Below are 25069 nucleotides of genomic sequence, written 5' to 3'. Positions count from 1 at the left end.
CTCTTAAGAGATTCTAAGTTAACTGGATTGGGGCTAAACTCTTTTCCAGTGATTCTAGTCTATACCCCAAGGTGAAAACCATTGACGAGAGAAGGGTTCTTAAGTATTGGAGTGATCTTTTTAAAATAAAATTCTGTTGGGTCCCCATAGGTTTGTTGTAGCTATAGGCAATTAGCATTTATCACCTCTCCTCTCTTTTGTAAAGGAAACTCCCTAAGTCCCATCATCAATTATGTGAAAATAATTATTGGGCAGACAAACAAAAGGAAGCCACTTTTATCTCTCAACTAATCGCTCTTGACCCAATTCCCTAATGCCCTTGTTCTGGAGTGGTTCAAAGGCTGTGATGTCAATGACCTCTTTCTAGTCATCTCAGAGCTGAGGCAATTCTACTTCCCCCAATTACCCAATATTGAACAACAGACACATTTCACATCTGAGCATGAAAAAGCAATCAAATTCTTTGTACTTATGATCACCACTGTTCTTGTTTTCTGTGACACTTTACCCTGCTTATGAAATAGCTTCCCTTTTATAATTACAAAGGGCTGCCTTACTATTGATTGATAATTATCTTTTCTGTAGTTAAAATCATGTATATATTTTTCTAGGTGACCAAGATATCAACGTAGTTTCCACATATATCTCAAAAATGAAAGTAATTTATCCAGCAGTTGAAGGTCGGATCAAGTTTTCCACAGGAAGTCATTGCCATGGAAGCTTTTCTTTACTATTTCTTTCATTTTGGACAGTGATGTTTGTTTTATACCAATAGCCAAAAATTCTCCTTGGCATTAACGTGTGAAACTGCATTTTTTCAAGAGAGATACAAATCTGCCTTTTAGGACCTGGCTTTAGTGACAGCACAGACATCTTCACAGGCTCCTAGAAGCTGAAGGTTAGAGCATTATAAAATGAAGAGACTGACGTGATCACTCAGGGTCAGTAACTTAGTGAGTTAGAAAAAAAAATTAATATAGGGCCCTATATGGAGAAAGCCCACTAGTTTACATTTCTAAATTTTAATAAAATTTTACTAATGATTTTAAGCCACACTTTTCTTCTTCATATCCATTTCCAATCCATCAAACAGCTTATGTTTACATAAAATTTTATCATTTAGAAGGAAGTTTTAAGCAGACTGTCTCATTTGATGTCCACAGCTTGCTTTTGGCAGTAAAGACAGATGTTTTTCCTACCTGTCAGATGAAAACACTGAAGCTCACAAAGGGCTGACTTGACCGTACAGCTAATGCCGACAGATCCAAGACCTAGACCGAGGTCTTTTGAACTCAAGTCCAGCACTCTCAACTATCTCAAGTTACTGTTCAGAATGATACTTAATATCTCCTCTCTTCATAATTATCAATATGTCCAAGCTCACGGATAACAAATCGCTGCTTTATTTCTTGTCTCTATTTTTGCATTGTTTAGCTCCTGTTACAACAGCAAGTTTAATGGTTTAAACACAGGATACCGTTCTCTCTCGAAACACCCATGTGCCTTCGATGAGTCAGAGAGCAAGCTGTAGTAGATAACAGGAAAGGATAGAAGCTGCAAACGACAGTCAAAGGACAGGGGAGAAAGCAAAGTGAAGAACAGGACACCAGGACTGGTTTATATTATAAAAGAGCAAGAGCTAAAGAGCATTTACACATTAAACAGATATTTGTTAAGCATACTACCTGACAGATGGCATTAGTTGTTATTTTATGTGATTCCATCAGTTCTGCCTTTGTCCTCTTTCTTCTTCCTAAAATGATGGTATCATGAGAAGAGAACCTTCTAAGATAAGCTGTAATTCTAAACCAGTACCCGTCCCTCTCGAACAAGATGCCAGCACTGCACTTATTCTACTTATAACACACACGCCCAGTTATGGAACGTCCAGAGTTCTGGAAGAAATGACTTTAAGTAAGAGGTATACATTTTTGAAGTAACTCTGCCTCCAAATCTGAACAGTCACTGTAAATCATTCTCAAGTCTAGATATGAGAACTCCTGTGGCAAAGTGGGACCCTCTGAGTGGGTGTTCAGGAAATACCCATGCTGATGAAATTACTTAGGCCCAAAGAACAAATACTTAAGGAGGAAGTAGAACCATATGAGCCTGCTCAGCTCAGCATAATTCAAGAAATGGGGGACTTCACCTTAAAATAGTGTGCAAATGGCAGCTAGAGGTTTGGATAGGGAGTACGTTTGTTTCTTAGTGTTTACAAATATTAAATACTCTTGATTAAAAAAATATACATTTAAACTTCATAACCTTTTTATAAAAGTTGTTGCAGTAAAATAATAGTCTCAGTTCTACGCATATATGGATTAGCTGTTAAAAAAAAAGTCAGTAAGATTGTACAAGGAAAATTAGAGAAAGGTACATTTAGGATTTTTTATGCTTGGCCAGTAAAATAGGGTAAATCTTATTAGCACAATTTTTTAAAGAACATTTTTTTAAGTTTCCTAAATGTGTGTATGGATTGTACAGTGGTATAAGAAATGACTTTGAACCACTTTGCAATTGTAGATTCCCAACAATAAAATTGAAGATACGCTGTTTGGTCTTTGATAGTTATTTCTTCTCTCAATCAACCACCTGTAACTCAAGACAATATGCCTAAAGGAAAACTCTGGCAGATTTTCACTGGTATCATTTGTCTTGATCATAAGCCACTTGTCATCTGATAACCCTCCTTCTTCCCTCACACCCCTAAAACGAGAAGAAAAATGCATCTAATTTTTAAGTAGGAGAGAAAAGTGAGTGGTATTTTAAGGAAAACTACTAAATTTGGCGGCTTTGATATACAGAATCTGATATAAAAATGGTTTTGAGGCTAGTACTGACTGCTAAAAATAAAAATTTCCAAGTTAATGTTGAGGATTTTAATGTACTAGCTGTGGGCCCAGTAATCTTCCTCAGCATACTAATAACACAGTGAGTTGGTTTCATCATACCTCAATCAGTCAGACAGAGTAAAACCATGTTAGCGCCCTTTGTTTGTTTGGGCTATGTATTAGCCTGTTCTCATGCTGCTACTATAGACATATCCAAGACTGGGTAATTTATAAAGAAAAAGAGGTTGGCCGGGCACAGTGGCTTACGCCTGTAATCCCAGCACTTTGGGAGGCTGAGGTGGGCAGATTACAAGGTCAAGGGATTGAGACCATCCTAGCCAACATGGTGAAACCCCATCTCTACTAAAAATACAAAAATTAGCTGGGCATGGTGGCACACATCTGTAGTTCCAGCTACTCAGGAGTCTGAGGCAGGCAAATCGCTTGAACCCAGGAGGCAGAGGTTGCAGTGAGCCAAGATCGCACCATTGCACTCCAGCCTGGGCAACAGAGCAAGACTCCATCTCAAAAAAAAAAAGAAAAAAGAAAAAAAGATTTAATGGATTTACAGTTTCATATAGCTGGGGAGGCCTCACAATCATGGCAGAAGGCAGAGAAGGAGCAAAGGCACGTCTTACATGGAGGCAGACAAAAGAGTGAGTGGAGGGTAACTGACCTTTACAAAACCATCTCATGAGACTTATTCACTATCACAAGAACAGCATGGGAAAGACCTGCCCGCATGATTCAATTACCTCCTACCGTGTCCTTCCCATGACATGTGCGGATTATGGGAGCTACAATTCAAGATGAGATTTGGGTGGGGGCACAGCTAAACAATATCATTCTGCCCCAGTCCCTTCCAAATATCATGTCCTCGCATTTCAAAACCAATCATGCCTTCCCAACAGTCCCCCAAAGTCTTAACTCATTCTAGAACTAACTCAAAAGTCCACAGTCCAAAGTCTCATCTGAGACAAGGTAAATCCCTTCTGCCTATAAGCCTGTAAAATCAAAAGCAAGCTAGTTACTTCCTAGACACAATGAGGGTACAGGCATTGGGTAAATACAGCCATTCCAAATGGGAGAAATTGGCCAAAACAAAGGTGATACAGGCCCCATGCAGGTCCAAAATCCAGCAGGGCAGCCAAATCTTAAAGCTCCAAAATGAATTCCTTTGACTCCACATCTCACATCCAGGTCATGCTGACGTAAGAGGTGGGTTCCCATGGTCTTGGGCAGCTATGTTCCTATGGCTTTGCAGGGTACAGCCCCCTCCTGGTTGCTTTCACAAGCTGACGTTGAGTGCCTGCAGCTTTTCCAGACACATGGTGCAAGCTATAGGTCAAGCTACCATTTTCACAGCCCCCTTCTCACAGCTTCTCTTCTCACACCTCCATTAGGCAGTACCCCAGTGGGCCCTCTTCTCACAGCTCCATTAAGCAGTGCCCTAGTAGGGATTCTGCATGGGCGAGGTCCAACCCCACATTTCCCTTCTGCACTGCCCTAGCAGAGGTTCTCCATGAGGGCCCTGCCCCTGCAGTAAACTTTTGCCTAGACATCAGGCATTTCCATACATCCTCTGAAATCTAGGAGGAGGTTCCCAAATCTCAGTTCTTGATTTCTGTGCATCTGCAGGCTCAACACCACATAGAAGCTGCCAAGGCCTCAGGTTTGCACCCTCTGAAGGCATGGCCTGAGCTGTACCTTTGCCCCCTTTAGCCATGACTGGAGCTGAAGCAGCTGGGATGCAGGGCACCAAGTCCGCAGGCTGGCCACAGCAAGTCAGGGGGTGGTGCCTGGACCTGGCCCAGGAAGCTATTTTTCCCTCCTAAGCCTCTGGGCTTGTGATGGGAGGGGCTGCTATGAAGGTCTCTGACATGCCCTGGAGATATTTTCCCCATTGTCTTGATGATCAGCATTTGGCTCCTCCTTACTTATGTGCATTTCTGTAGCAGGCCTGAATTTCTCCCAGAAAATGGGTGTTTCTTTTCCATTAAATCATCAGGCTGCAAATTTCCCAAACTCCCCCCCCCCCCCCCCCCCCCGCCATTATGTGCTGCTGAAGCAAGTACAAATCTTTCAAACTTTTATGTTCTGCTTCTTCTTAAATGTTTTGCCACTTAGAAATTTCTTCTGTCCAATAATCTAAATCATCTCTCTCAAAAAGTTCCACAGATCTTTAGGGCAGGGGCAGAAGGCCACCAGTCTCTTTGCTAAAGCATATCAAGAATCACCTTTGCTCCAGTTCCCAATAAGTTCCTCATCTCCATCTGAGACCACCTCAGCCTGGACTTTTTGGTCAAAACCATTTGACAAGTCTCTAGAAAGCTCCAAACTTTCCCACAACTTCCTGTCTTCTTCTGAGCCCTCCAGACTGTCCCAACTTCTGCCAGTTCCAAAGTCACTTCCACATTTTCAAGTATCTTAATAGCAGTACCCTATTCTATTGGTAACAATTTACTGTATTAGTCCATTCTCACAGTGTTAATAAAGACATACCCAAGACTGGGTAATATAAAAAGAGGTTTAATGGACTCGCAGTTCCACATGGCTGCGGAGGCATATCATGGCAGAAGGTGAAGGAGGGGCAGAGCCACATCTTACATAGCGGTGGACAAGAGAGCAAGTGCAGGGGAACTGCCTTTTATAAAATAGTCAGATCTTGTGAGACTTTCACTATCACAAGAACAGCATGGGAAAAACCCATCCCCATGATTCAATTACCTCCTACTGAGTCCCTCCCATGAAACATGGGGGTTATGGGAGCTACAATTCAAGATGAGATTTGGGTAGGGACATAGCCTTACAATATCAGGCTGCTACAGTAAAATACAATAGGATCGATGGCTTGTAAACAGGCTGCTACAGCAAAATATGATAGAATGGGTGGCTTATAAACAACAGAAATTTATTTCTGACAGTTTTGGAGGCTGGGGAATCCAAAAGCAAGGCACTAGCAGATTTGGTGTCTGGTGAGGGCCTGCCTCCTGGTTCATAGATGGTACCAACGGACTGTGTCATCACACAATGGAAGAGACCAGGTAACTTCGGGGCCTCTTTTATGGGAAGCACTAATCGTATTCAAACCCTCATAACCCAATTACCTCTCATAGGCCCAAACTCCAACATCATCACATGGATGATCAAGTTTCAACACAGAAGTTTGGGGGAAAACAAACATTCAGACCATAGCAGTAGCTGCCTTTAGCAGTCTGCCAAAAGAGTAGGCTGGGTTTCTTAGAGTAAAGTTTAGGCTGCTAATAGGTGTCCTTCAGAAGACGTTGTTACCTCTGTGAGTGTATAGTCAAATGGATGTTTGGTTTGGCAAATAGGTGTCCTTCAGAGGAATTTTCTACCTCTGTGAGTATGTAGTTCCATGGTTGTTTTGGTTTGGCAAGAAGCCCTAACTGCTTGCCAAGATTAGGTAGTTTCCTGTATTAGTATTAGTTTCTTGGGGCCACCATAACAAAGTACCACAAACTGGGTGGCTTAAATGACAGAAATGTATCATCTAACAGTTCTGGAGGCTAGAAGTCCAAGGTCAAGCTGGCAGTGTTGGTTTCTTCTGAGGGCTGTGGGGGAGAATCTGTTCTGTGCCTCTTTCCCAGCACCAGGTAGCCTCTAGCCTCAGGCATCCTTGGCTTATATACTGGATTAGTGGCTGCTCTATAATGACTTCATCTTAATTGTCTGCAAAAACCTATTTCTAGATAAGGTCACATTCATAGTTACTGGGGGATTAGGATGGAAGTCCCATCACAGGCTTCAAGATCTTTTTGGAGGACACAATTCAACAGATGAACAGTCCTTAGTACAACTCCATCATCAGCTGCAGCAGCCCTGGAGCAACCTACAGCTCTATGTCCTATATAGTTTGTAAACGAGAGGTTATCATTCATGTGGGTTTTTTTTTTTTTTTTTTTTTACTGGCAAAATCAAAGACATTTTAAGTTCCTTTAGCTCCTGACCAGCAAAAGGAACCAGTTTTGTTATCCAATGCAGTGAGAGGAGGAGCTTTGGAGTTTTATAATAAAATGGGAGAATCTCAAATCTCTAGTGAGTAGTACCTCTGAGGCCTCCTCAGTATTTCATAAATACTTCATGAAAGACACTGTTAACAAATAAGCTAGCTAGGGTATACAAACAATTAACTCTAATCCATGACAAGGATGGCTGGCATATTAGTTACAATCGTGGAAACTATACTATACACATTATTCATTAGGATACTTGGTTGGAAAAAAGTATATTCTGTAAACAGAGACATTATCAGAAGGGTATCAGCTTGCTCTCCAAATCAAGCAACTTGGAAAACTAGCTAGAAAATGGACAGCAAATAAGAAAAGTGAGGCATGGCTAAAATCCCACCACAAGAGTCTTAGTATCCCTGGTGCTGCACGTCCCAGACTAAGAATGGAGAGCTGCTGGGTTCACCTTGGCCACAGCTAAAACCCAGAAGGACCTTTGACTATTCTTGTGTGTTGGTATGTTGCCTATGTAGAGATGGGAACATCTAAATAGCTGAGCCTGGTTCAAGTCCAAGTTTATAAAGATAGAAGGCTGACTGAGGAATGAACTCTAGCCTTTTGGTTTCTGATATAGTTTGTATATGCATACCCACCCAAATCTCATGTTTAATTATAATCCCAAGCGTTGGAGGTGGGGCCTAGTGGGAGGTGACTGGATTATGGAGGTCAATTTCTCACAAATGGTTTAGTACCATCCCCTTGGTACTGTTCTTATGACAGTGAGTTCTCATAAAACCTGGTCATTTCAAAGTGTGTGGCATCTCCCTGCTCTCTCTCTTTCTCTTGCTCCTTCTCTGACCATGTGACGTGTCTGCTCCCACTTTGTCTTCCGTCATGATTTTAAGTTTCTTGAGACCTCCCCAGAAGCAAAGCAGATGCCAGCACCCCTGTACCACCTGTATAACTGTGAGCCAACTAAACCCCTTTTCTTTATAAATTACCCAGAAATGGCCCTATGAAAATGAATATGAATTCATATACAAAAATATGTAAAAAATAACATTAAAAACAAATAAAATTACCTTCTAAGTCTTTCTTAAAAACTACATTTTAAGTTTCCCTCCAACAATGTATATTCACATGTGAGATATCCAGATTTGTATGAAAGTCAAAAATGCCAGATAAGTAAACAAAATAACCTTTTTTTAGTAAGACAATCATTAAATAATTTGTAAGCATGTGAGTAATAAAATGAGCCCCTAAGATATTTCAAAGTATTATTTTATAACAATAAATAAATATGGCTAATCAAATTTTTAACTGAGCTTGATGTTCTTAATTGGATGTTGATTCTTTGTTCACTTCTAAACTCCACAGATGAAGGAAGGCAGGCTATAAATTTGAAGGCTAAACATGTTTTATTTTACTAGTAAAATCACAATGCATAGCATTAATACAAACAGTGTTCCTGAAAATTTCACTAACTCATCACATTGTGAAACTTTGATTATATGATCACAAATTTTGTTTCATCACCAAGAAATATTAATAGCATCATGCCTGCTCATTTGTAACACAGATGTATCATTACTCTGCTTAAGTCTTCTTTATCTAGCCTTGCCTTATTCCCCATTGAAAATCTATCTCTGGGTAAAACTGAAAAGAGATCCCACATACTACTGGAGAATAAAAGTCATAATGAACAAATCAGTATTGTAACCTTAGCAAATGCTGTTCTCTAGAACTACAGTACTGATAACGTAGGCTTCTGGTTCCTTGATTATCTGAGCACTGCTTAAAATTCTACCCATCCCCAACCCATTCAAGAAAGCCCACAACATGCAAATAAGTGAGAGTAGCATTAACTCTTTTGTAATAATACCTAGCCTGAAACACAAACACATTGTACAGCTGTAAAAATGTATTTTCTTTGATTATATTTTTATTCTATAAGCTTTTTTCCTATTTTAAAATTTACTTTAATTTTTTTAAAGACAGGGTCTCGCTCTGTCACTCAGAGTAGAGTACAATGGCACAATCACTGCTCACTGAAGCCTTGACCTCCTGGGCTCAAGCAATCCTCTCACCTCAGCCTCATGAGTAGCTGGGACTATAGGGAAATGCCACCATGTCCTGCTAATTTTCCTATTTTTTTGTAGAGACATGGTCTTACTATGTTGCCCAGGCTGGTCTCAAACTGCTGGGCTCAAGGGATCCTCCTGCCTCAGCCTCACACCTGTATTCCCACCTACTTGGGAGGCTGAGGCAGGAGGATCCCTTGAGCTCAGGATTTCAAGGCTGCAGTGAGCCGCAATCAAGCCACTGCACTCCAGCCTGGGTGACAAAGTGAGACTCCATCTCATAAAAGTTTAAAAAACAAAATCTAAGACACACACACAGTAGTGTAAGCCTACACAGGGACAGAATCATCAACATCACTGTCTTCCACCTCCACATCTTGTACCACTGGAAGGTATTCAGGGGCAATAACATGCATGGGGCTGTCCTATCTCAAGATAACGATGTTTTCTTCTGGAATTCCTCCTGAAAAATCTCTTTTTTTATAAGAACTCTTTTTTTATAGTCAACTCTTTTTTTATAAGTAGAAGGAGTACACCCTAAAGTAATGCTAAATAGTATAGTAAATATACAGTCCAGTACCATAGTGATTTATTATCAATTTTATATGACTAGAAATACTGTAGGCTTACTTTGCACTAGCATCACCACAAACATTGTGCTATGACATTAAGATGGCTACATCACAAGGTGACAGGAAATTTTCAGCTCCATTACAATCTTACAGGGCCACTGTCATATATGCAATCCATCACTGACCAAAACATCATTATGCAGCACATGATAGTACTGTTTTTTCCTATACATACATACCTATGATAAGATTTAACATAAAATTAGGCACAGTAAGAGATTAACAATAGCTAACAATAAAACAGAACAATTATCATGATATACTGTAACAAAAGTTATGTGAGTGTGACCTCTCAAAATATCTTATTGTACTGTACTCACCTATTTTCAGATCTTGGTTGATCTTGGGTGACCGAAATCTTGGAAATCAAAACTGCAGATAAAGGAGTACTACTGTATAGTGGACTAAGAAGACATACTCATTTGTTTCTTCCTTTGGTCAGTCATTTGCTATTTTAATGTTGATTGTATCTGAAATTATAACTTGTACATACATCATTATACAGTCTGCTAAGAACAACAGTGGGCAAATTAGACTTCTGTTTATACTTTTTTTGTAAAAACAAAAATTTTTTAGGAAGTCAATAAATGGTAATTTAAATGTTAACTTTCACCATTTTGCTGAATCTTCTAGTATATAACTATTATCCTCAGCAAATTAACACAGGAACAGAAAACCGAATACTGCAAGTTCTCACTTAAAAGCGGGAGCTGAACAAGGAAAATACATAGACACACCGAGGGGAACAACACACACTGGGGCCTGTGGCAGGGGACCAGGAGGTAACAGAGGAAGGGAGAGCATCAGGAAGAATAGCTAATGGAAGCTGGGCTTAACACCTAGGTGATGGGTTGACCTGTGCAGCAAACCACCATGGGGTACACGTTTACCTATGTAACAAACCCACACATCCTGCACATGTACCCCAAAACTTAAAAGTTGAAGGAAAAAAAAGTAATACTTTTAACACAATCTTACAAAGTCCTTTATAAATTTCAAAGTGTTTTCACACCTGTTTAACTTCATTGTATCTCCCCTAACCAGAAAAACTGACAGCTCTGTTTACGTAAACAAATTTAAAAATGTGTTCTTCATGAAGCTCATACACTAGACACATACAAAAATAAATAGAAAGAAATATGCAAAACAATTTTTAAAACAAATCAGGGAGCATACTTTTCAAAGGGATCCAGAGAGTGACTACATCTAAAAACAAGTTCCTTTCATGGTGCAACAGTGACAAGAACATGAAGACTAGAGAGATTTAAGTCAAATTCTAACTTTACCATTCTTTCAGGCCCCAATATCCTCACCTATAAAATAGAAGAAACACCATCTCAGAGTTGTTGCGATGATGTATATAAAACACCCAGCAAATTAAATAGGGATTGCATTTTAGTTCCTTTCTTCTTTCACAATGTGATTAATTTTATATGTACAGACATGTATACATAACACCACCTTTAAATAGAGCTCGCCTACTGTTATGGATTGAACTGTATCCTCCTAAAACTCATATGTTGAAACCATAAATCCCAATTTGACTATATTTGAAGAGAGAGCCTTTAGGAGCTAATTTAGGTTAAATGAAGTCCTAAGAGTCAGATTCTAATTCAGTAGGATTGGTGGCCTTTTAAGAAAAGGAAGAAAGAATGAGATTTCTTTTTACCTCTCCACATGTGTACAAGAGGTCATGTAAGCACATAGCGAGAAGCCAGCCACCTACAAGCCAAGAAAATAGTCCTCAGAATAGAACCTAATTTGCAGGCACCTTGATCTTAGATTTCCCAGCCTCCATAACTGTGAGAATTACATATCTGTGGTGTAAGCCACCCAGTGTCTGGTGTTCTATTATGGTAAATCGAGCAGACATATTACACCCACAAATTTTTTCGTATCTAAATAAAGAGAATACCACAATTTAAAGAAGAACAGGTGAGGATGACATAAAAAAGGCTGTAAAATATTTTATTTTTCCAGTTCACCTATTACATTTTAAATAATAAAAAGGCTATGGATTTAAATATGAATAGTTCGTTTTATCAATTTTCCACCTGCCCCTGAGAAATCGGTAACTTTTTATTAAAGCTTGGTATTAAACCATTGATTCATGGAACCTCATACATATTCTAGAACTTTCCAGTATTTAAAAACTACAATAGAACTGCTAACAAAATCTTTTCAAAAATCTGTAACACCTAACAATCATTTTTTGAAATCTTGAGAAAAATTAATGAATGGTAAAATTAAATGTTATTTTTCTAAATCATATTCAGCATTCTCACATTACCCAGCTTAGTGTCTAATACATGAATGAAGCTCAATAAATATTCTGATAAACATTACAGCCAATAACCTAATGCAAAATGCTCAATCCTGACAAACCTGTTTCAAGGATAACTGCATAACATGGTAAGGAATTGCAAGAATTTTGAAACATTGATTCTTTAAAAAGAAATGTTTCAAGTAAACTTTCAAAAAGTATAAGTAATTCTACATTTTTCTTTTAAAGAGATAAGAGACAACATAAACCAAAAATCTACTTGCCTAAATTGTTTATATGAGCTTTGGGAATGTATTATTAGTTACAGACAATTCAGTGAAACTTAGTGGCAATCACACAATCACGAGTATCTGTAAGTATTCGGTTTTCACACAAAATAGGGCTACAAACCTGTCAGACACCCAGCAAGAATAAGGAGAAATCCCTTGTTTATTATGAAAAATTATTATAATATAGGACATATTATTTATAGGTACACAGTTAACTATGTACAAAATAAAAAAAGGAAAATTAATCTACTTAAATATATTAACTCTAAATAAGAAAATCAGATCTAACTCCTGTTTCTCCATACTAGGCACAATTATTTTCAAAGTTATACAATATGAAGGTTATCAGTCTTAACTATTTGCCCTAACATCATTATGTATTTTCTCTTTTAAAAATGGCAATAACAAGTGACACATGTTCTAATAAAATCTGGATCACAGACAGCAAATGACAGGCTATGAGACTCAATCACTTTTAATTATTATTGTTTGTGTTAGTCTTTATTAAAAACAAAAAAATAATTAAAATTTCAGACAGTGATGTACATGATATATATGAGAATATAATCAAAAAAGTACATTTCTACCACCCTACCATAGCAGAAATTTCAATGGGTTATCCTATACCAAAACCAAGTGTTTACATCCAAGGTGTCACAGAGGTAGCTTCCTTTTGTACCTAAAGTAAAAATAAATCCATTTAATAGAAGATAATAAGATACGAGCTCATTTGTAATTGCCTAACAGCTCTAGTGTATTAAAATTCTAACCTAAGACATACATATATTGTAAACCAAAAGAAATTGGCTGGCATATGGAGCAAGTAATGTCTATTTTGTAAATGAGAAAAAAAGGCAACATTTAATGACAGACCTTATGAAGTCTCAAATAGAGCTAAAGGTTTCCTGCTGTTGATTTTTTTATATCTTTATAAAGATATAAAGTCTGTAACTGCCACTCTGTTTTAACAGGCACTTAATATTACGGTAACTTGAAAGTTTATAATAGGTAGAATAGTCCAAATCTGGTTTCCTCTACTCTACAAAAGCGACACTTCATCGCAATACCACAGCACTGAACAATATTTGTTTCATCCAACCAAAAGGATTAGTCAAAAAGTAAGACAGGAAATAATGAATTTACCAGGCATAGTGGCTCATGCCTGTAATTCCAGCACTTTGGGAGGCCGAGGTGGGCAGACCATGAGGTCAGGAGATCCACACCATCCTGGCCAACATGGTGGAACCCTATCCGACTAAAAAATACAAAAATTAGCTGAGCATGGTGGCATGCCTGAAATCCCAGCTACTTGGGAGGTTAAGGCAGGAGAATCACTTGAACTAGGGAGTCGGAGGTTGCAGTGAGCCGAGATCACACCACTGCACTCCAGCCTGGCGATCTGTCTCAAAAAAAAAAAGAAAAGAAAATAATGACTTAAACCATTGCTCAAAAGTCAAAATCCTCAAGATTCAATACAGTAATAACATAACTATGCTCTAATTTTAGTTTATTTGTGCTTGGGTTTATATAAAAATTGCTTCAAAAAATACTCAAGTTTCTACTTACACAGCATACAATGTTACAGATGACAACTTTGAGCTTGGCCTTTTCTAGGACTTAAACTCACTTCTTTCCCTGGAAAGACTGTAAAAGGTCCCTATCTGCTTGTAATTAAAAAGGGATGAAGTCATCAAAGCAGAAGCTATTCAACAACTGTCCCCCAGAACTGTTGGGGCATGTTTAATAAAGAAAATATAAAAAGCAATTTGCTGAGGTTAATTTTTTAAATAATCAAAGAGAACAGAGTCAAGGGTTTTCTTACATTATTGTCCCTAATTAAAATAAATGTCAGCATACCATTAAGAAAATAATGAATAAAATTACTGCTTTTCAGTTACCTTATTGAGCTCTGGAAACAGCTCCTGTATCACAATGTCCAATAAAACATAAGTCAGCTAAAGCACCAAAAATAATAATAAATGTTAAGGCACTAAACATAAAAACCATAAAAATGATGAACACAAAATTAAAGATAGTTGTTACATCTAAGTGCAAAGGCAGGGAATAGCAACGATAATATAATACAAGCACAAAAGTAGCCTCAGTAGTATCAATAATGTTCTATTCCCAAAACAGGTAATAAGTACAAATGTGTTTGCATGAGGACACTTCATCATGCCTCACTAATTCATTTCTATGTTAAATATTTTATATGTAACAAAAATTTTTAGAAAAACAAGAACAAAATTACAACTGCATTAAGATCTCAACAGAATATATAAAGTTTATATATAGTTTATATAAACCATAAACATAAAAATGTTAACTGGTTATACTATGTGACTTGAATAATGGAATTACCAATTTTTAATTTTTTATTGTATTTCATGAATTTTCTACATATTCCAAATTTTCTGCAATGACTATATATTAATTTTAAATCAAAGCAAGAAAAAGGTAACTGACACAAAAAGAGTAACAAATAAACTTTTTTTATCTGAAGGTTTAAATTATATTGCCTTGATTTACTGTAGTGTCATTTATATAGCTAATGATTTACCAGAAACCCTACTATGTCATTCACCAAACCTAGCTAACACGAATGAGTTTTACCTGCTTGTTGAGTACTGGCTGCTGTAAGCCATCAAACAGAAGTCTGATGCTTTCATACTTGGTTTCTTCACCAATACACTTGACTAACAGATCTAAACAAAAAGGCACATGTGAAATTATTTTATTTTTATAAAGTGACTCATCATTAACTGGATCATAAAGCAAAATTCCCACCCTGTTTCCCAAATATTAGGCAAAATCTGACAATCAGTACTCCCCAAACCAATGTTTCTATAAGAGGCTCCTGGACAAGAGGTTTCTATGGTCAAGTTGACAAATACAGTATCATGTATCTCATTTTTGGAGATTTACGATGCACAAAGCGTAATGCAAACTCTAAATGCTGCAGTTAAAAAAAAAATCTGCTTATACTATTAAATGATAAAAGAGAGTTGGAAAATAATACTTATTGTATTACCCTACTAAGGGAAAACAAAACAAATTAAACTCTAAAATGATGTTTGCACATCTGTACATACATGTATAGAAAGGCATGGAAAAATGTAAGGATTGACACCCAATGGAGCATAAGCCTACTCCTATACGGTGGGCAGAAGATGGCTTCTGATTTTTATTCTATATATTTTCAGAGTGCTCTTAATATCAGAATAAAAAAGTTTAATTTTTAAGGCAGACTTTTCCCAGTGAATATGAACACCTAATTTCTGGACTTCTGCATAAGTTACTATTAACCATCTTACTGACCAATCATTTTGGGAAATGTAACAAATATTTAAACAATTTTTCAGGGTCCAACAAGTTCAGACTTCTGTCTGGCTGTATAGATGTCATGTACCACTGATATCGATTCTGTTACCAAGAAGAGTCAATCCTTATTAAGATCTCCACTGGAAGCATTCCCTTTGAAATCTGGCACTAGACAAGGATGTCCTCTCTCACCACTCCTATTCAATATAGTACTGGAAGTTCGAGCCAGAGCAATCAGGCAAGAAAAAGAAATAAAGGGTATTCAATTACGAAAGGAAAAAGTCAAATTGTCTCTATTTGCAGATGACATGATTGTATATCTAGAAGACCCCATCATCTCAGCCCAAAATCTCCTGAAACTGATAAGCAACTTCAGCATAGTCTCAGGATACAAAATCAATGTGCAAAAATCACAAGCATTCCTATACACCAATAACAGACTTAAAGAGAGCCAAATCAAGAACAAACTGCCATTCACAATTGCTACAAAGAGAATAAAATACCTAGGAACACAACTAACAAGGAATGTAAAGGACCTCTTCAAGGAGAACTACAAACCACTGCTCAACGAAATAAGAGAGGACACAAACAGATGGAGAAACATTCCATGTTCATGGTTAGGAAGAATCAATATCGTGAAAATGGCCATACTGCCCAAAGTAATATACAGATTCAATGCTATCCCCATCAAGCTACCAATGACCTTCTTCACATAACTGGAAAAAACCATCTTAAACGTCATATGGAACCAAAAGAGAGCCCGCATAGCCAAGTCAATTCTAAGTAAAAAGAACAAAGCAGGAGGCATCACACTACCGGACATCAAACTCTACTACAAGGCTACAGTAATCAAAACAGCATGGTACTGGTACCAAAACTGAGATACAGACCAAAGGAACAGAACAGAGGCCTCGTATGCAACACAACATATCTACAACCATCTGATCTTTGACAAACCTGACAAAAACAAGCAATGGGGAAAGGATTCCCTGTTTAATAAGTGGTGCTGGGAAAACTGGCTAGCCATATGCAGAAAGCAAAACCTGGACCCCTTCCTGACACCTTAAACTAAAATTAACTCCAGATGGATTAAAGACTTAAACATAAGACCTAACACCATAAAAACCCTAGAAGAAAAACTAGGCAAAACCATTCAGGACATAGGCGTAGGCAAGGACTTCATTACCAAAACACCAAAAGCATTGGCAACAAAAGTCAAAATAGACAAATGGGAACTAATCAAACTCCACAGCTTCTGCACGGCAAAAGAAACAGTCATTAGAGTGAATCAGCAACCAACAGAATGGGAAAAAATGTTTGCAGTTTACCCATCTGACAAAGGGCTGATATCCAGAATTTACAACGAACTAAAACAGATTTACAAGAAAAAACAAACAAAACCATTCAAAAGTGGGCAAAGGATATGAACAGATACTTTACAAAAGAAAACATACATGAGGCCAATAAACATATGAAAAAATGCTCATCATCACTGGTCATTAGAGAAATGCAAATCAAAACTACATTGAGATACCATCTCACGCCAGTTGGGCGATCATTAAAAAATCTGGAGACAACAGACGCTGGAGAGGATGTGGAGAAATAGGAACACTTTTACACTGTTGGTGGGAGTGTAAATTAGTTCAACCATTGTGGAAGACAGTGTGGTGATTCCTCAAGGACCTAGAAACAGAAATTCCATTTGACCCAGCAACCCCATTACTGGGTATATATCCAAAGGACTATAAATCATTCTACTATAAGGAAACATGCACACGAATGTTCATTGCAGCACAGTTTATAATAGCAAAGACCTGGAACCAACCCAAATGCCCATCGATGACAGACTGGACAGGGAAAATGTGGCACATATACACCATGGAATATTATGCAGCCATCAAAAACGATGAGTTCGCGTCCTTTGTAGGGACATGGATGAACCTGGAAACCATCATTCTCAGCAAACTGACACAAGAACACAAAATCAAACACCGCATGTTCTCACTCATAGATGGGTGTTGAACAATGAGATCACATGGACACAGGGAGGGGAGCACTATACACTGGGGTCTGTTGGGGCGAAATAGGGGAGGGACAGCGGGGGGTGGGGAGCATGGGGAGAAATGCCACATATAGGTGAAGGGAAGGAAGGCAGCAAATCACACTGCCACGTATGCACTTATGCAACAATCTTGCATGTTCTTCACATGTACCCCAAAACCTAAAGTGCAATTAAAAAAAAAAATTAAAAAAAAAAAAAAACATCTCCACTGATGATTTTCCCCAAGCAGAAAAAAGGTATTCTTAAGCAAACAGGGTACTCAAATATTTATCCTTTTCCCCCTATCATAACTAAACTCCTAGTGTTAGTCATAAAAATTCCAACACTAGGAGGCAAAGGCCAAATTTAATTTACAATAGGCATAGTACATCCTGGGTATTTTCAAGATATGTGGCCCAATACAAATCTTTGTTAATCCTCAAATTCACCAATACTACATGGAATTTCCCAATTAATATGCAGGAAACTAATGAACAAATATAACTGATTCATTCAGATCTTTCAAGTGTCACTAAGAGTTGAGGAGCAGAGGATAACAGAAAAGCATGCTAAGCTTACTCAAGAGCTAAGTTACTCTCCCAAACAGGAGTCTTAAAGTGAATCTGGTTTGAAAATAAAAAATTAATGTATTCTCTGGCTCTCCATGTTGTTTCTGAGTATCAAAGCTGACACTGTTGAAAGTATGAATGCTAAGGGTCACTATATCAGAGAACAGGTTAAAAAAAAATTATTTCATCATTTGCCTACAGAAAACTTACTCAAAAACAGCTTATGTTCACTTTTACATTCAGAACAGATATTTAACTTATTTTCACAAGGAACAGCAGAACTATTCTAAGACTAGTTCTTCAATGTTAAGAATTCTCTAAGGTTCTGTCCTAAGCCCTCTTTTCTTTTTGAAATAGACTTTATGTTTTAAAGTAGTTTTGTGTTCACAATGAAACTGAGCCTGTCTCATAACATGCTGTCTCCCCCACTATCAACATCCCCAACAACAGTGTACATTTGTTACAATTGATTAACATGCATTGGTATATCATTGTTACCCAGAGTCCATAATTTACACTGGAGTTCGTTCTTGGTGTTGTACATTCTGTAGGTTTGGACAAATAGATCATGTAACCACGACTGCAGTATCATAGAGTAGTTTCATTGCCCTAAAAATCCTCTGTGCTCTGCCTATTCATCCCTCCCTCCCCTCCAATCCACTGTCTTCTTAGTTTTGCCTTTTCCAAAATATCAGATAGTTGAAATTATACAGTACACAGTCTTTTCAGATTGGCTTCTTTCTCTTAGTAAGATGAATTTCAGGCTCCTCCATGACTTTTCATAATGTGATAGCTCATTTCTTTATAGCACTGAATAATATCCGATTGTCTAAAAAGTGTGAGTTTTATTTACCCAATCATCTAAATAAAGAACACCTTAGTTGCTTCCAAATTTTGGCAATTCTGAAGTTGCTATAAACATTCATGATCAGGTTTCTGGGCAGACATGTTTTCAACTGCTTTGGGTAAATACCAGAAACATAATTGCCAGATCTTATGATAAGAGTATGCCTTGTTTTGTAAGAAACTGCTCACCTGTCTTCCAAAGTGGCTGCACAATTTTGCATTCCCACCATCAGTGAATGAGAATTGCTCCACATATTCACCAGCAAATGGTACTGTCGGTGTTAAAGATCTGGGCCATTCTAACAGGTGTGTGGTGGTATCTCATGTTTTAAATGTGCATTTCCTTGATGACATATAATGTGGAACATCTTTTCATATGCTTTGGTGAGATTTCAAGATATGTGGCCAATTTTAAAATCAGGTTTGGTGAGATATCAAGAAATATAATTCTAACATCCCTGCCATTCAGATACTTGCTCTTTCTCATCCAACTGTATTTTTCTTGCCTTTAATGTCTTGTAATTTTTTTTCTTGATAGCTGGATATGATGCACTGAGTAAGAGAAACTGCTGCAAAGAGGCCTTTAGTAATGTGGTGATAAAATATGGAGGCAGAGGAAGGGTTCTATAGTCCTAGGAGGGGGTATCAATCTTTTAGTGAGCCTGTACCACTGAACTATGAACTTCACACATGCTTCTCAGGCTCCACTGACCCCCTTGCATGGGACAAGATGGCTAGAGTGGACTGTTGGGTATATTTCCCTTCTTCCATGCAGAAGGCCAGAGCTGGCTGGAGTTGGTTATTTCCCTTCCCTCAGGTCAGTCAGGCTCTGATTAAATAGTTTCTCCTGAGGGTAAGGCCTTGTCTCAAAGAACAGAATGCCCTGAATGACGTATTTCAAAATGGTTCCCTTCTGGCCCCCGTGCCAGAAGCACAAGGAGATTTTTCTCCAGTATTCACTGTGGGTTCTTGGTCAAGGCCCTGGAGGTAAAAGTCACAAAAAACTGAGCCAGTAATCCCAGCACTTTGGGAGGCTGAGGCAGGCGGATCACAAGGTCAAGAGATCAAGACCAGCCTGGCCAACATGGTGAAACCCCATCTCTACTAAAAATACAAAGATTAGCTGGGCGTGGTAGTGCATACCTATAGCTCCAGCTACTTGGGAGTGTGAGGCAGGAGAACTACCTAAACCAGGGAGGTGGAGGTTGCAGCGATCAGAGATTGGGCTCCAGCCCTGAGACTTTGTTTCAAAAAAAACTGTGGATGGGCCAGGTACAGTGGCTCACACCTGTAATCCCAGGACTTGGGGAGGCTGACGTGGTAATCACCTGAGGTCAGGAGTTCGAGACCAGCTTGACCAACAAGGTGAAACCCTGTCTCTTCTTAAAATACAAAAATTAGCTGGGCGTGGTGGTGCACGCCTGTAGTCTCAGCTACTCAGGAGGATGAAACAGAAGAATTACCTGAACCCAGGAGGTGGAGGTTGCAGTGACCTGAGATCATGCCAAAGTGTGGATGGGTAACCCCATGTCTTGGTTCCCCTGGAGTTTTTAATCTCTTAGAAAGAGATTTAAAAGGCTGCAGTAATTTGTCAGTTATAGTTCAGGTTTCCCTATCTCAGCACTGGCTTCTCCAGAGGTTTGAGTTCTTGGGTTTCTGCTTCAGCTAGCTATGATTATCTCCAATCTAAGAGGTAGTGGTTTGCCATATGACCTCACTCTCTGGTGGATCTAAGAGCTGTTTAGTATTTTTTAGTTCATTCAGCTTTTTCCTTGTTACTAGGATGGAGTGATGACATCCAGGTTCTCATGTGCCAGACCAGAAACTGGAAGTCACTCTTTTTTCTTCTTACTCCATACTTTCTTTCTGTGCTTTAGTATTTACTCACACATGGCTCCCATAGCTCTAATAATCTATTCTATACCACCTTTTCTCTAACCTTTGAACCCAGATGTCTAATTGCTTAATAGATTGCTGAATAATTTATAGGTACTTCTCATTCAAAATGTTCTAAACCAAGAATCTTCTGCTTCAATCCCCTGATCTTTTTTCCTTGTTATTTCTCATCACAGTAAGAGGTTACTACCATTCATTTCTGTAGTGGCCCAAATCTACTATCTTTCTCCTTTGTTATACCTCTGTAACTTGAACATGCCTCTATTATCACATATATGTTTTGTCTGTACGTCTGTCTTCCTGCTACATTGAGCTACTCAACTACATTTTTTATATCTCTTGCATTTTGCATAGTGCCTAGAATATGGAAGGTGCTCAATAAATTTGAAATAAATAAATTCTCATCTTTTAGTCATATATACTAGTGAGCAATGCTTATGGTGTAGTGGGCACAGGCCTCCAACTGTCCCACAAAATGTCACTTTGACCAATCTGATTGTAAGTTATGTTTTAATGAATCTGGCTATTATGGGAATAGAAACAGCATTGCCTTAAAGTTCTAACATCTTAGTCCTAGTGCTAACATCTGAAAGAATTATTTAACTAGTGTGTTAATTTTAACTATCTTTTCAACTTTTCATAAAATGAAAACTCACAGTAAATATTAGCTTCAATAATTACTATACATTGTGACCTCAAAGGACTGCTAATCTATATGAAATTTAGTTATTACACCTGGAATGTAATTCATCATTTCTTCAAAAGTCTGTTTTGCTCCTTTCTGCTTATCTTGGAGAGAGCGAGGTTCAGTGTTTTCACAGAATATAGCATCTAAAAAAAAAAGTAAAAAGAAATACTCTGGAATTTTCATCTACTTATACACAAAGGATTTCCTCATAGTAGAAATACTAATAAAGCAAAGCAAAACAAGATTTCTTTCTCTTTTAGATTCAATTAAAATCATAGAGTACACAAAACATGAAACAAACACATGAGAAAATACAAACCTCGAAGAAGTGTTATGAGTGAGACCAAACGGTGTTCCTGAAATAGCTGTTCTAGCTTACACTGAAGATAGTAATCGGTATACATTTCCAGGGTGTTTTTAAAGAGGATTCGAGTTCCCATTAAGAGATGATGAAGCCAGTCAGGAACCTGGAAAACTACACGTCCTGAGGAAGGATAAAATGGGATGCCTCATTGTTCCAGATAACTGGTATTTTAAAAAATTTTCCAATGTAGAAAACATGAAAGACAATGGTCAATATTTTATTTGTAAACACTAGCAACTTTAATATGATCAAGGCCAACTGTACTGAATTTTTATAAAAGGTATCTTCAATTAAAAAAAGAGTTATGATGGGGCAATACTCAAGATCATTATTTGCATCACAGAAGAAGCAAGATGAATGAAAAACAAGTCTTAAAATAAACCACTTACATCTTACCTACATACATCAGGTAGTCATAGACTCCTTCTACAGTCATCACCTCCATAAAATAATTCTGATTTTGTTTTCTTTCTGTATTTTCAGCACGGTTTGCATTATTTTTAAACAGATCATTGAAAAGCTAAAATAAAAGTTGGAATAATAAAGAGATATAGTTCATTATATCTGTTGACAATAATCACTAAGGATGAAGTGATACACAGCAAAGGCATTTAAACTTTTTCCAATCAAAATAGAATATTAGATAGGTTAATAATGCTTCTAAAATTCCCCATTTATGCCCCAAATTGGACTAAAAAATACATGTGCCCCAAAAGTATTACATAAAAACAAAAATATTCATTTTAATTACAGCAAATAATTCATTATCCATAAAAGACGCCCTCCTTTGTTTTTATATACCACAAAAGCGAAGTAACATAAAAAGACATACAAATACATTATTGATAGTTAACTTTAAAACTAACATGATTTAGTCCAGGCGTGGTGGCTCACGCCTGTAATCTCAGCACTTTGGAAGGCCAAGGAAGGTAGATGATCTGAGGTCAGCAGTTCAAGACCAGCCTAGTCAACATGGTGAAGTCCCATCTATACTAAAAACACAAAAAAATTAGCCAGCTGTGGTAGTGCACACTTGTAGTCTCAGCTATTCAGGAGGCTGAGGTAGGAGAATAGCTTGAATCTGGGAGGTGGAGGTCACAGTGAGCTGAAATCATGCCACTGCACTCCACCTTGGGGGACAAAGCAAGACTCTGTCTCCAAAAACAAAACAAAACAAAAAACAAAAAACAAAACAAAACAAAAAAAACACCGAACATGATTCAAAGATTATAAATCACTATGAGCAGAGGTAAAAATCCAGCTTTAGGCAAAGTTTATTTGGACACTATTCAAAGCCCAGAAAGGTCTAATCAATGTGAAAAAAGAAAGACATTCAGAATCAATCATAGTAAAAACGATAAAATGTCACTAAATCTCATACCTACTTACTCCAAAAATATACAAAAAGAATCCACTATCACTAATAATAATATATCCTAGGTAACTAATTTTTACAAAAACATTACTTCATTCATGTAAACATCCATTTAATAAATGTACTAAATACTTCCTATGTGCAGGATGGCGTGCCAAGGGCAGGGAATACAAAGATAGATCACTGTTCTCCAAAAAATTTAACATCTAATAGAAACAGGTCAAGAAACAAATAAAATAATGTAAAACAGGCACTATGAAACAAGTAAAGGAGGTCAGGCACGGTGGCTAATGCCTGCAATCCCAGAACTTTGGGAGGCCGAGGAGAGTGGATCACTTGAGGTCAGGAGTTCAAGACCAGCCTGGGCAACATGGAGAAACCCCATCTCTACAAAATATACAAAAATTAGCCTGGTGTGGTGGCACATGCCTGTAGTCCCAGATACTTAGGAGGCTGAGGCAGGAGAATCATGAACCCAGGAGGCAGAGGTTGCAGTCAGCCAGAGATTGCACCACTGCACTCCAGCCTGGGTGAAAGAGCAAGACTCTGCCTCAAAAAAAAAAAAAAAAAAGAAAGAAAGAAAAGTAAGGAGACTGTGAAGGAAAGTGTATTCAATTTTACCTGAAGATGAGTTTTTTAAAAGCTTTCTAGAAAAGTATCCTGAGAACAAAGACTATATATTCTATTGTCAGATATATTAATACAGAGGCATAAACTTAAAACATTTTCCCAACCCAAAAAATAGGAAAAGGGCTCTCCCTTCTAATATATTATTTCCTCTACTCTTTTAAATTTTCAGTTTAATTTTTTTAATTAACAAATAGTGATATTACATAATAAGTCTGGACAAGAGAGGGGAAAAACAAATGAATTTTGTTTTCCCTCTGTATTTTCAGCATGGTTTACATTATTTTTAAACAGATCACTGAAAATCTAAAAAGTCAGAATAATTATGAGATATATAGTTTATTACATCTGTTGACAATAATCACTAAGGCCAAAGTGACACAGAGCAAAGGGGCATTTAAACTTTTAAATTAAAACCCAACCACCTAATAGCATAACTATTAAACTTCTGTGTATTAATTTCTAGACCCTATGTACATAGCCACAAATCAATGAGATTCAAAAAATATCACATCCTACTTTTTCACTTAGCACCATATCAGATATCTTTATTTTCCTTTATAGTTTTCATAAGCACAACTTCATCTGCTGCAAAACATTCCTTGAGTAAACGTTTCTTAAAATAATCATTCCTACAATGTTAGAATTTCATGTTGCTTCCAATTTTTCACTTACATTAACATCATTTTATTAAACATGTTATAAGGTCTTTTATTATCTTCTCCCTGACAAATTCCTAGCATTCAGGTCAGGAGGTCAAAGAGCATAAACACCTGACTTATTTCATTACATAGTATCAATTTATTTCCCCCAAAATTGGGCCCATTTGTAAGTCACCAGGGAAGTAAATATCCAGTTTGACCAACATTTCATTTTGCAAACATATCCCCTATGTACTAAAATCCACACTCCAGTATAATTCTTCTTTCCCTATATTTAGCCTGGTTAATCCTCTGAAATCATACCCATTAGGTCTTTCATATTCCATCATTCACAAAAGTATGCATATATAGTGAAGGCCACCTAGTCAAGAATTTCCTAAGAAACTCTCACATCTTTTCAAGTAGTTTTGAATATAAGTCTCAAGGTGCATTTACAATAATACTGAGAGAGAAGACAAATATTACTAAGATTGATGAACGAAATTATGTCTGTTCCTTAGGAGACAGAGCTATTACTGAGGAGGACTGAAGACTTACTGTAAGAGCCACTTATCATGCTTGAGCAGAGGAGAGGAAAAAGTTAGGGCCCATATCTCCATTTCTTCTCTTGAA

At 37.5% G+C, this 25069-nt stretch overlaps 2 protein-coding genes across 30 annotated transcripts in view; one reads left to right on the top strand and one right to left on the bottom strand.

Moving 5' to 3' along the window:
- Positions 1–12596, top strand: part of NT5E (5'-nucleotidase ecto) — a 55985-nt gene extending 43389 nt beyond the window's left edge. Inside the window, exon 9 of one of the 4 annotated variants that reach the window (XM_012468813.3) lies at positions 9846–12596. In XM_012468813.3, the coding sequence (XP_012324236.1) occupies positions 9846–9856 (11 nt within the window). In that variant the 3' untranslated portion in view covers positions 9857–12596. Of the gene's footprint in view, positions 1–611; positions 2554–9845 lie in introns of those variants that run through there. The other 3 variants (XM_012468810.2, XM_012468811.2, XM_012468812.2) reach the window with 3 other exon arrangements.
- Positions 1–25069, bottom strand: part of SNX14 (sorting nexin 14) — a 160776-nt gene that overhangs the window by 35225 nt on the left and 100482 nt on the right. For 18 of the 26 annotated variants that reach the window (XR_010336683.1, XR_010336679.1, XR_010336684.1 and 15 more), the window contains 9 exons: positions 22190–22313; positions 21749–21913; positions 21477–21572; positions 14682–14773; positions 13967–14023; positions 12664–12747; positions 11185–11237; positions 9836–10828; positions 1686–1753 (listed from right to left, as the gene is read on the bottom strand). Coding sequence is in view for 6 of the 26 variants with exons in the window: in XM_012468806.2 (XP_012324229.1) it covers positions 12709–12747; positions 13967–14023; positions 14682–14773; positions 21477–21572; positions 21749–21913; positions 22190–22313 (573 nt within the window). In the remaining 20 variants the exon portion in view is untranslated. Of the gene's footprint in view, positions 1–509; positions 1555–1685; positions 1754–9835; positions 10829–11184; positions 11238–11467; positions 12748–13966; positions 14024–14681; positions 14774–21476; positions 21573–21748; positions 21914–22189; positions 22314–25069 lie in introns of those variants that run through there. The other 8 variants (XM_012468806.2, XM_012468808.2, XM_021665562.2 and 5 more) reach the window with 3 other exon arrangements.

The sequence above is a fragment of the Aotus nancymaae genome, unplaced genomic scaffold (assembly GCF_030222135.1).
Source record: "Aotus nancymaae isolate 86718 unplaced genomic scaffold, 86718_ANA_hifiasm-v0.15.2.pri h1tg000040l, whole genome shotgun sequence".
NCBI lineage: Eukaryota > Metazoa > Chordata > Mammalia > Primates > Aotidae > Aotus > Aotus nancymaae.
Note: the sequence above shows the minus strand (reverse complement) of the source record. Positions and strands in the feature narration are given on the sequence as shown.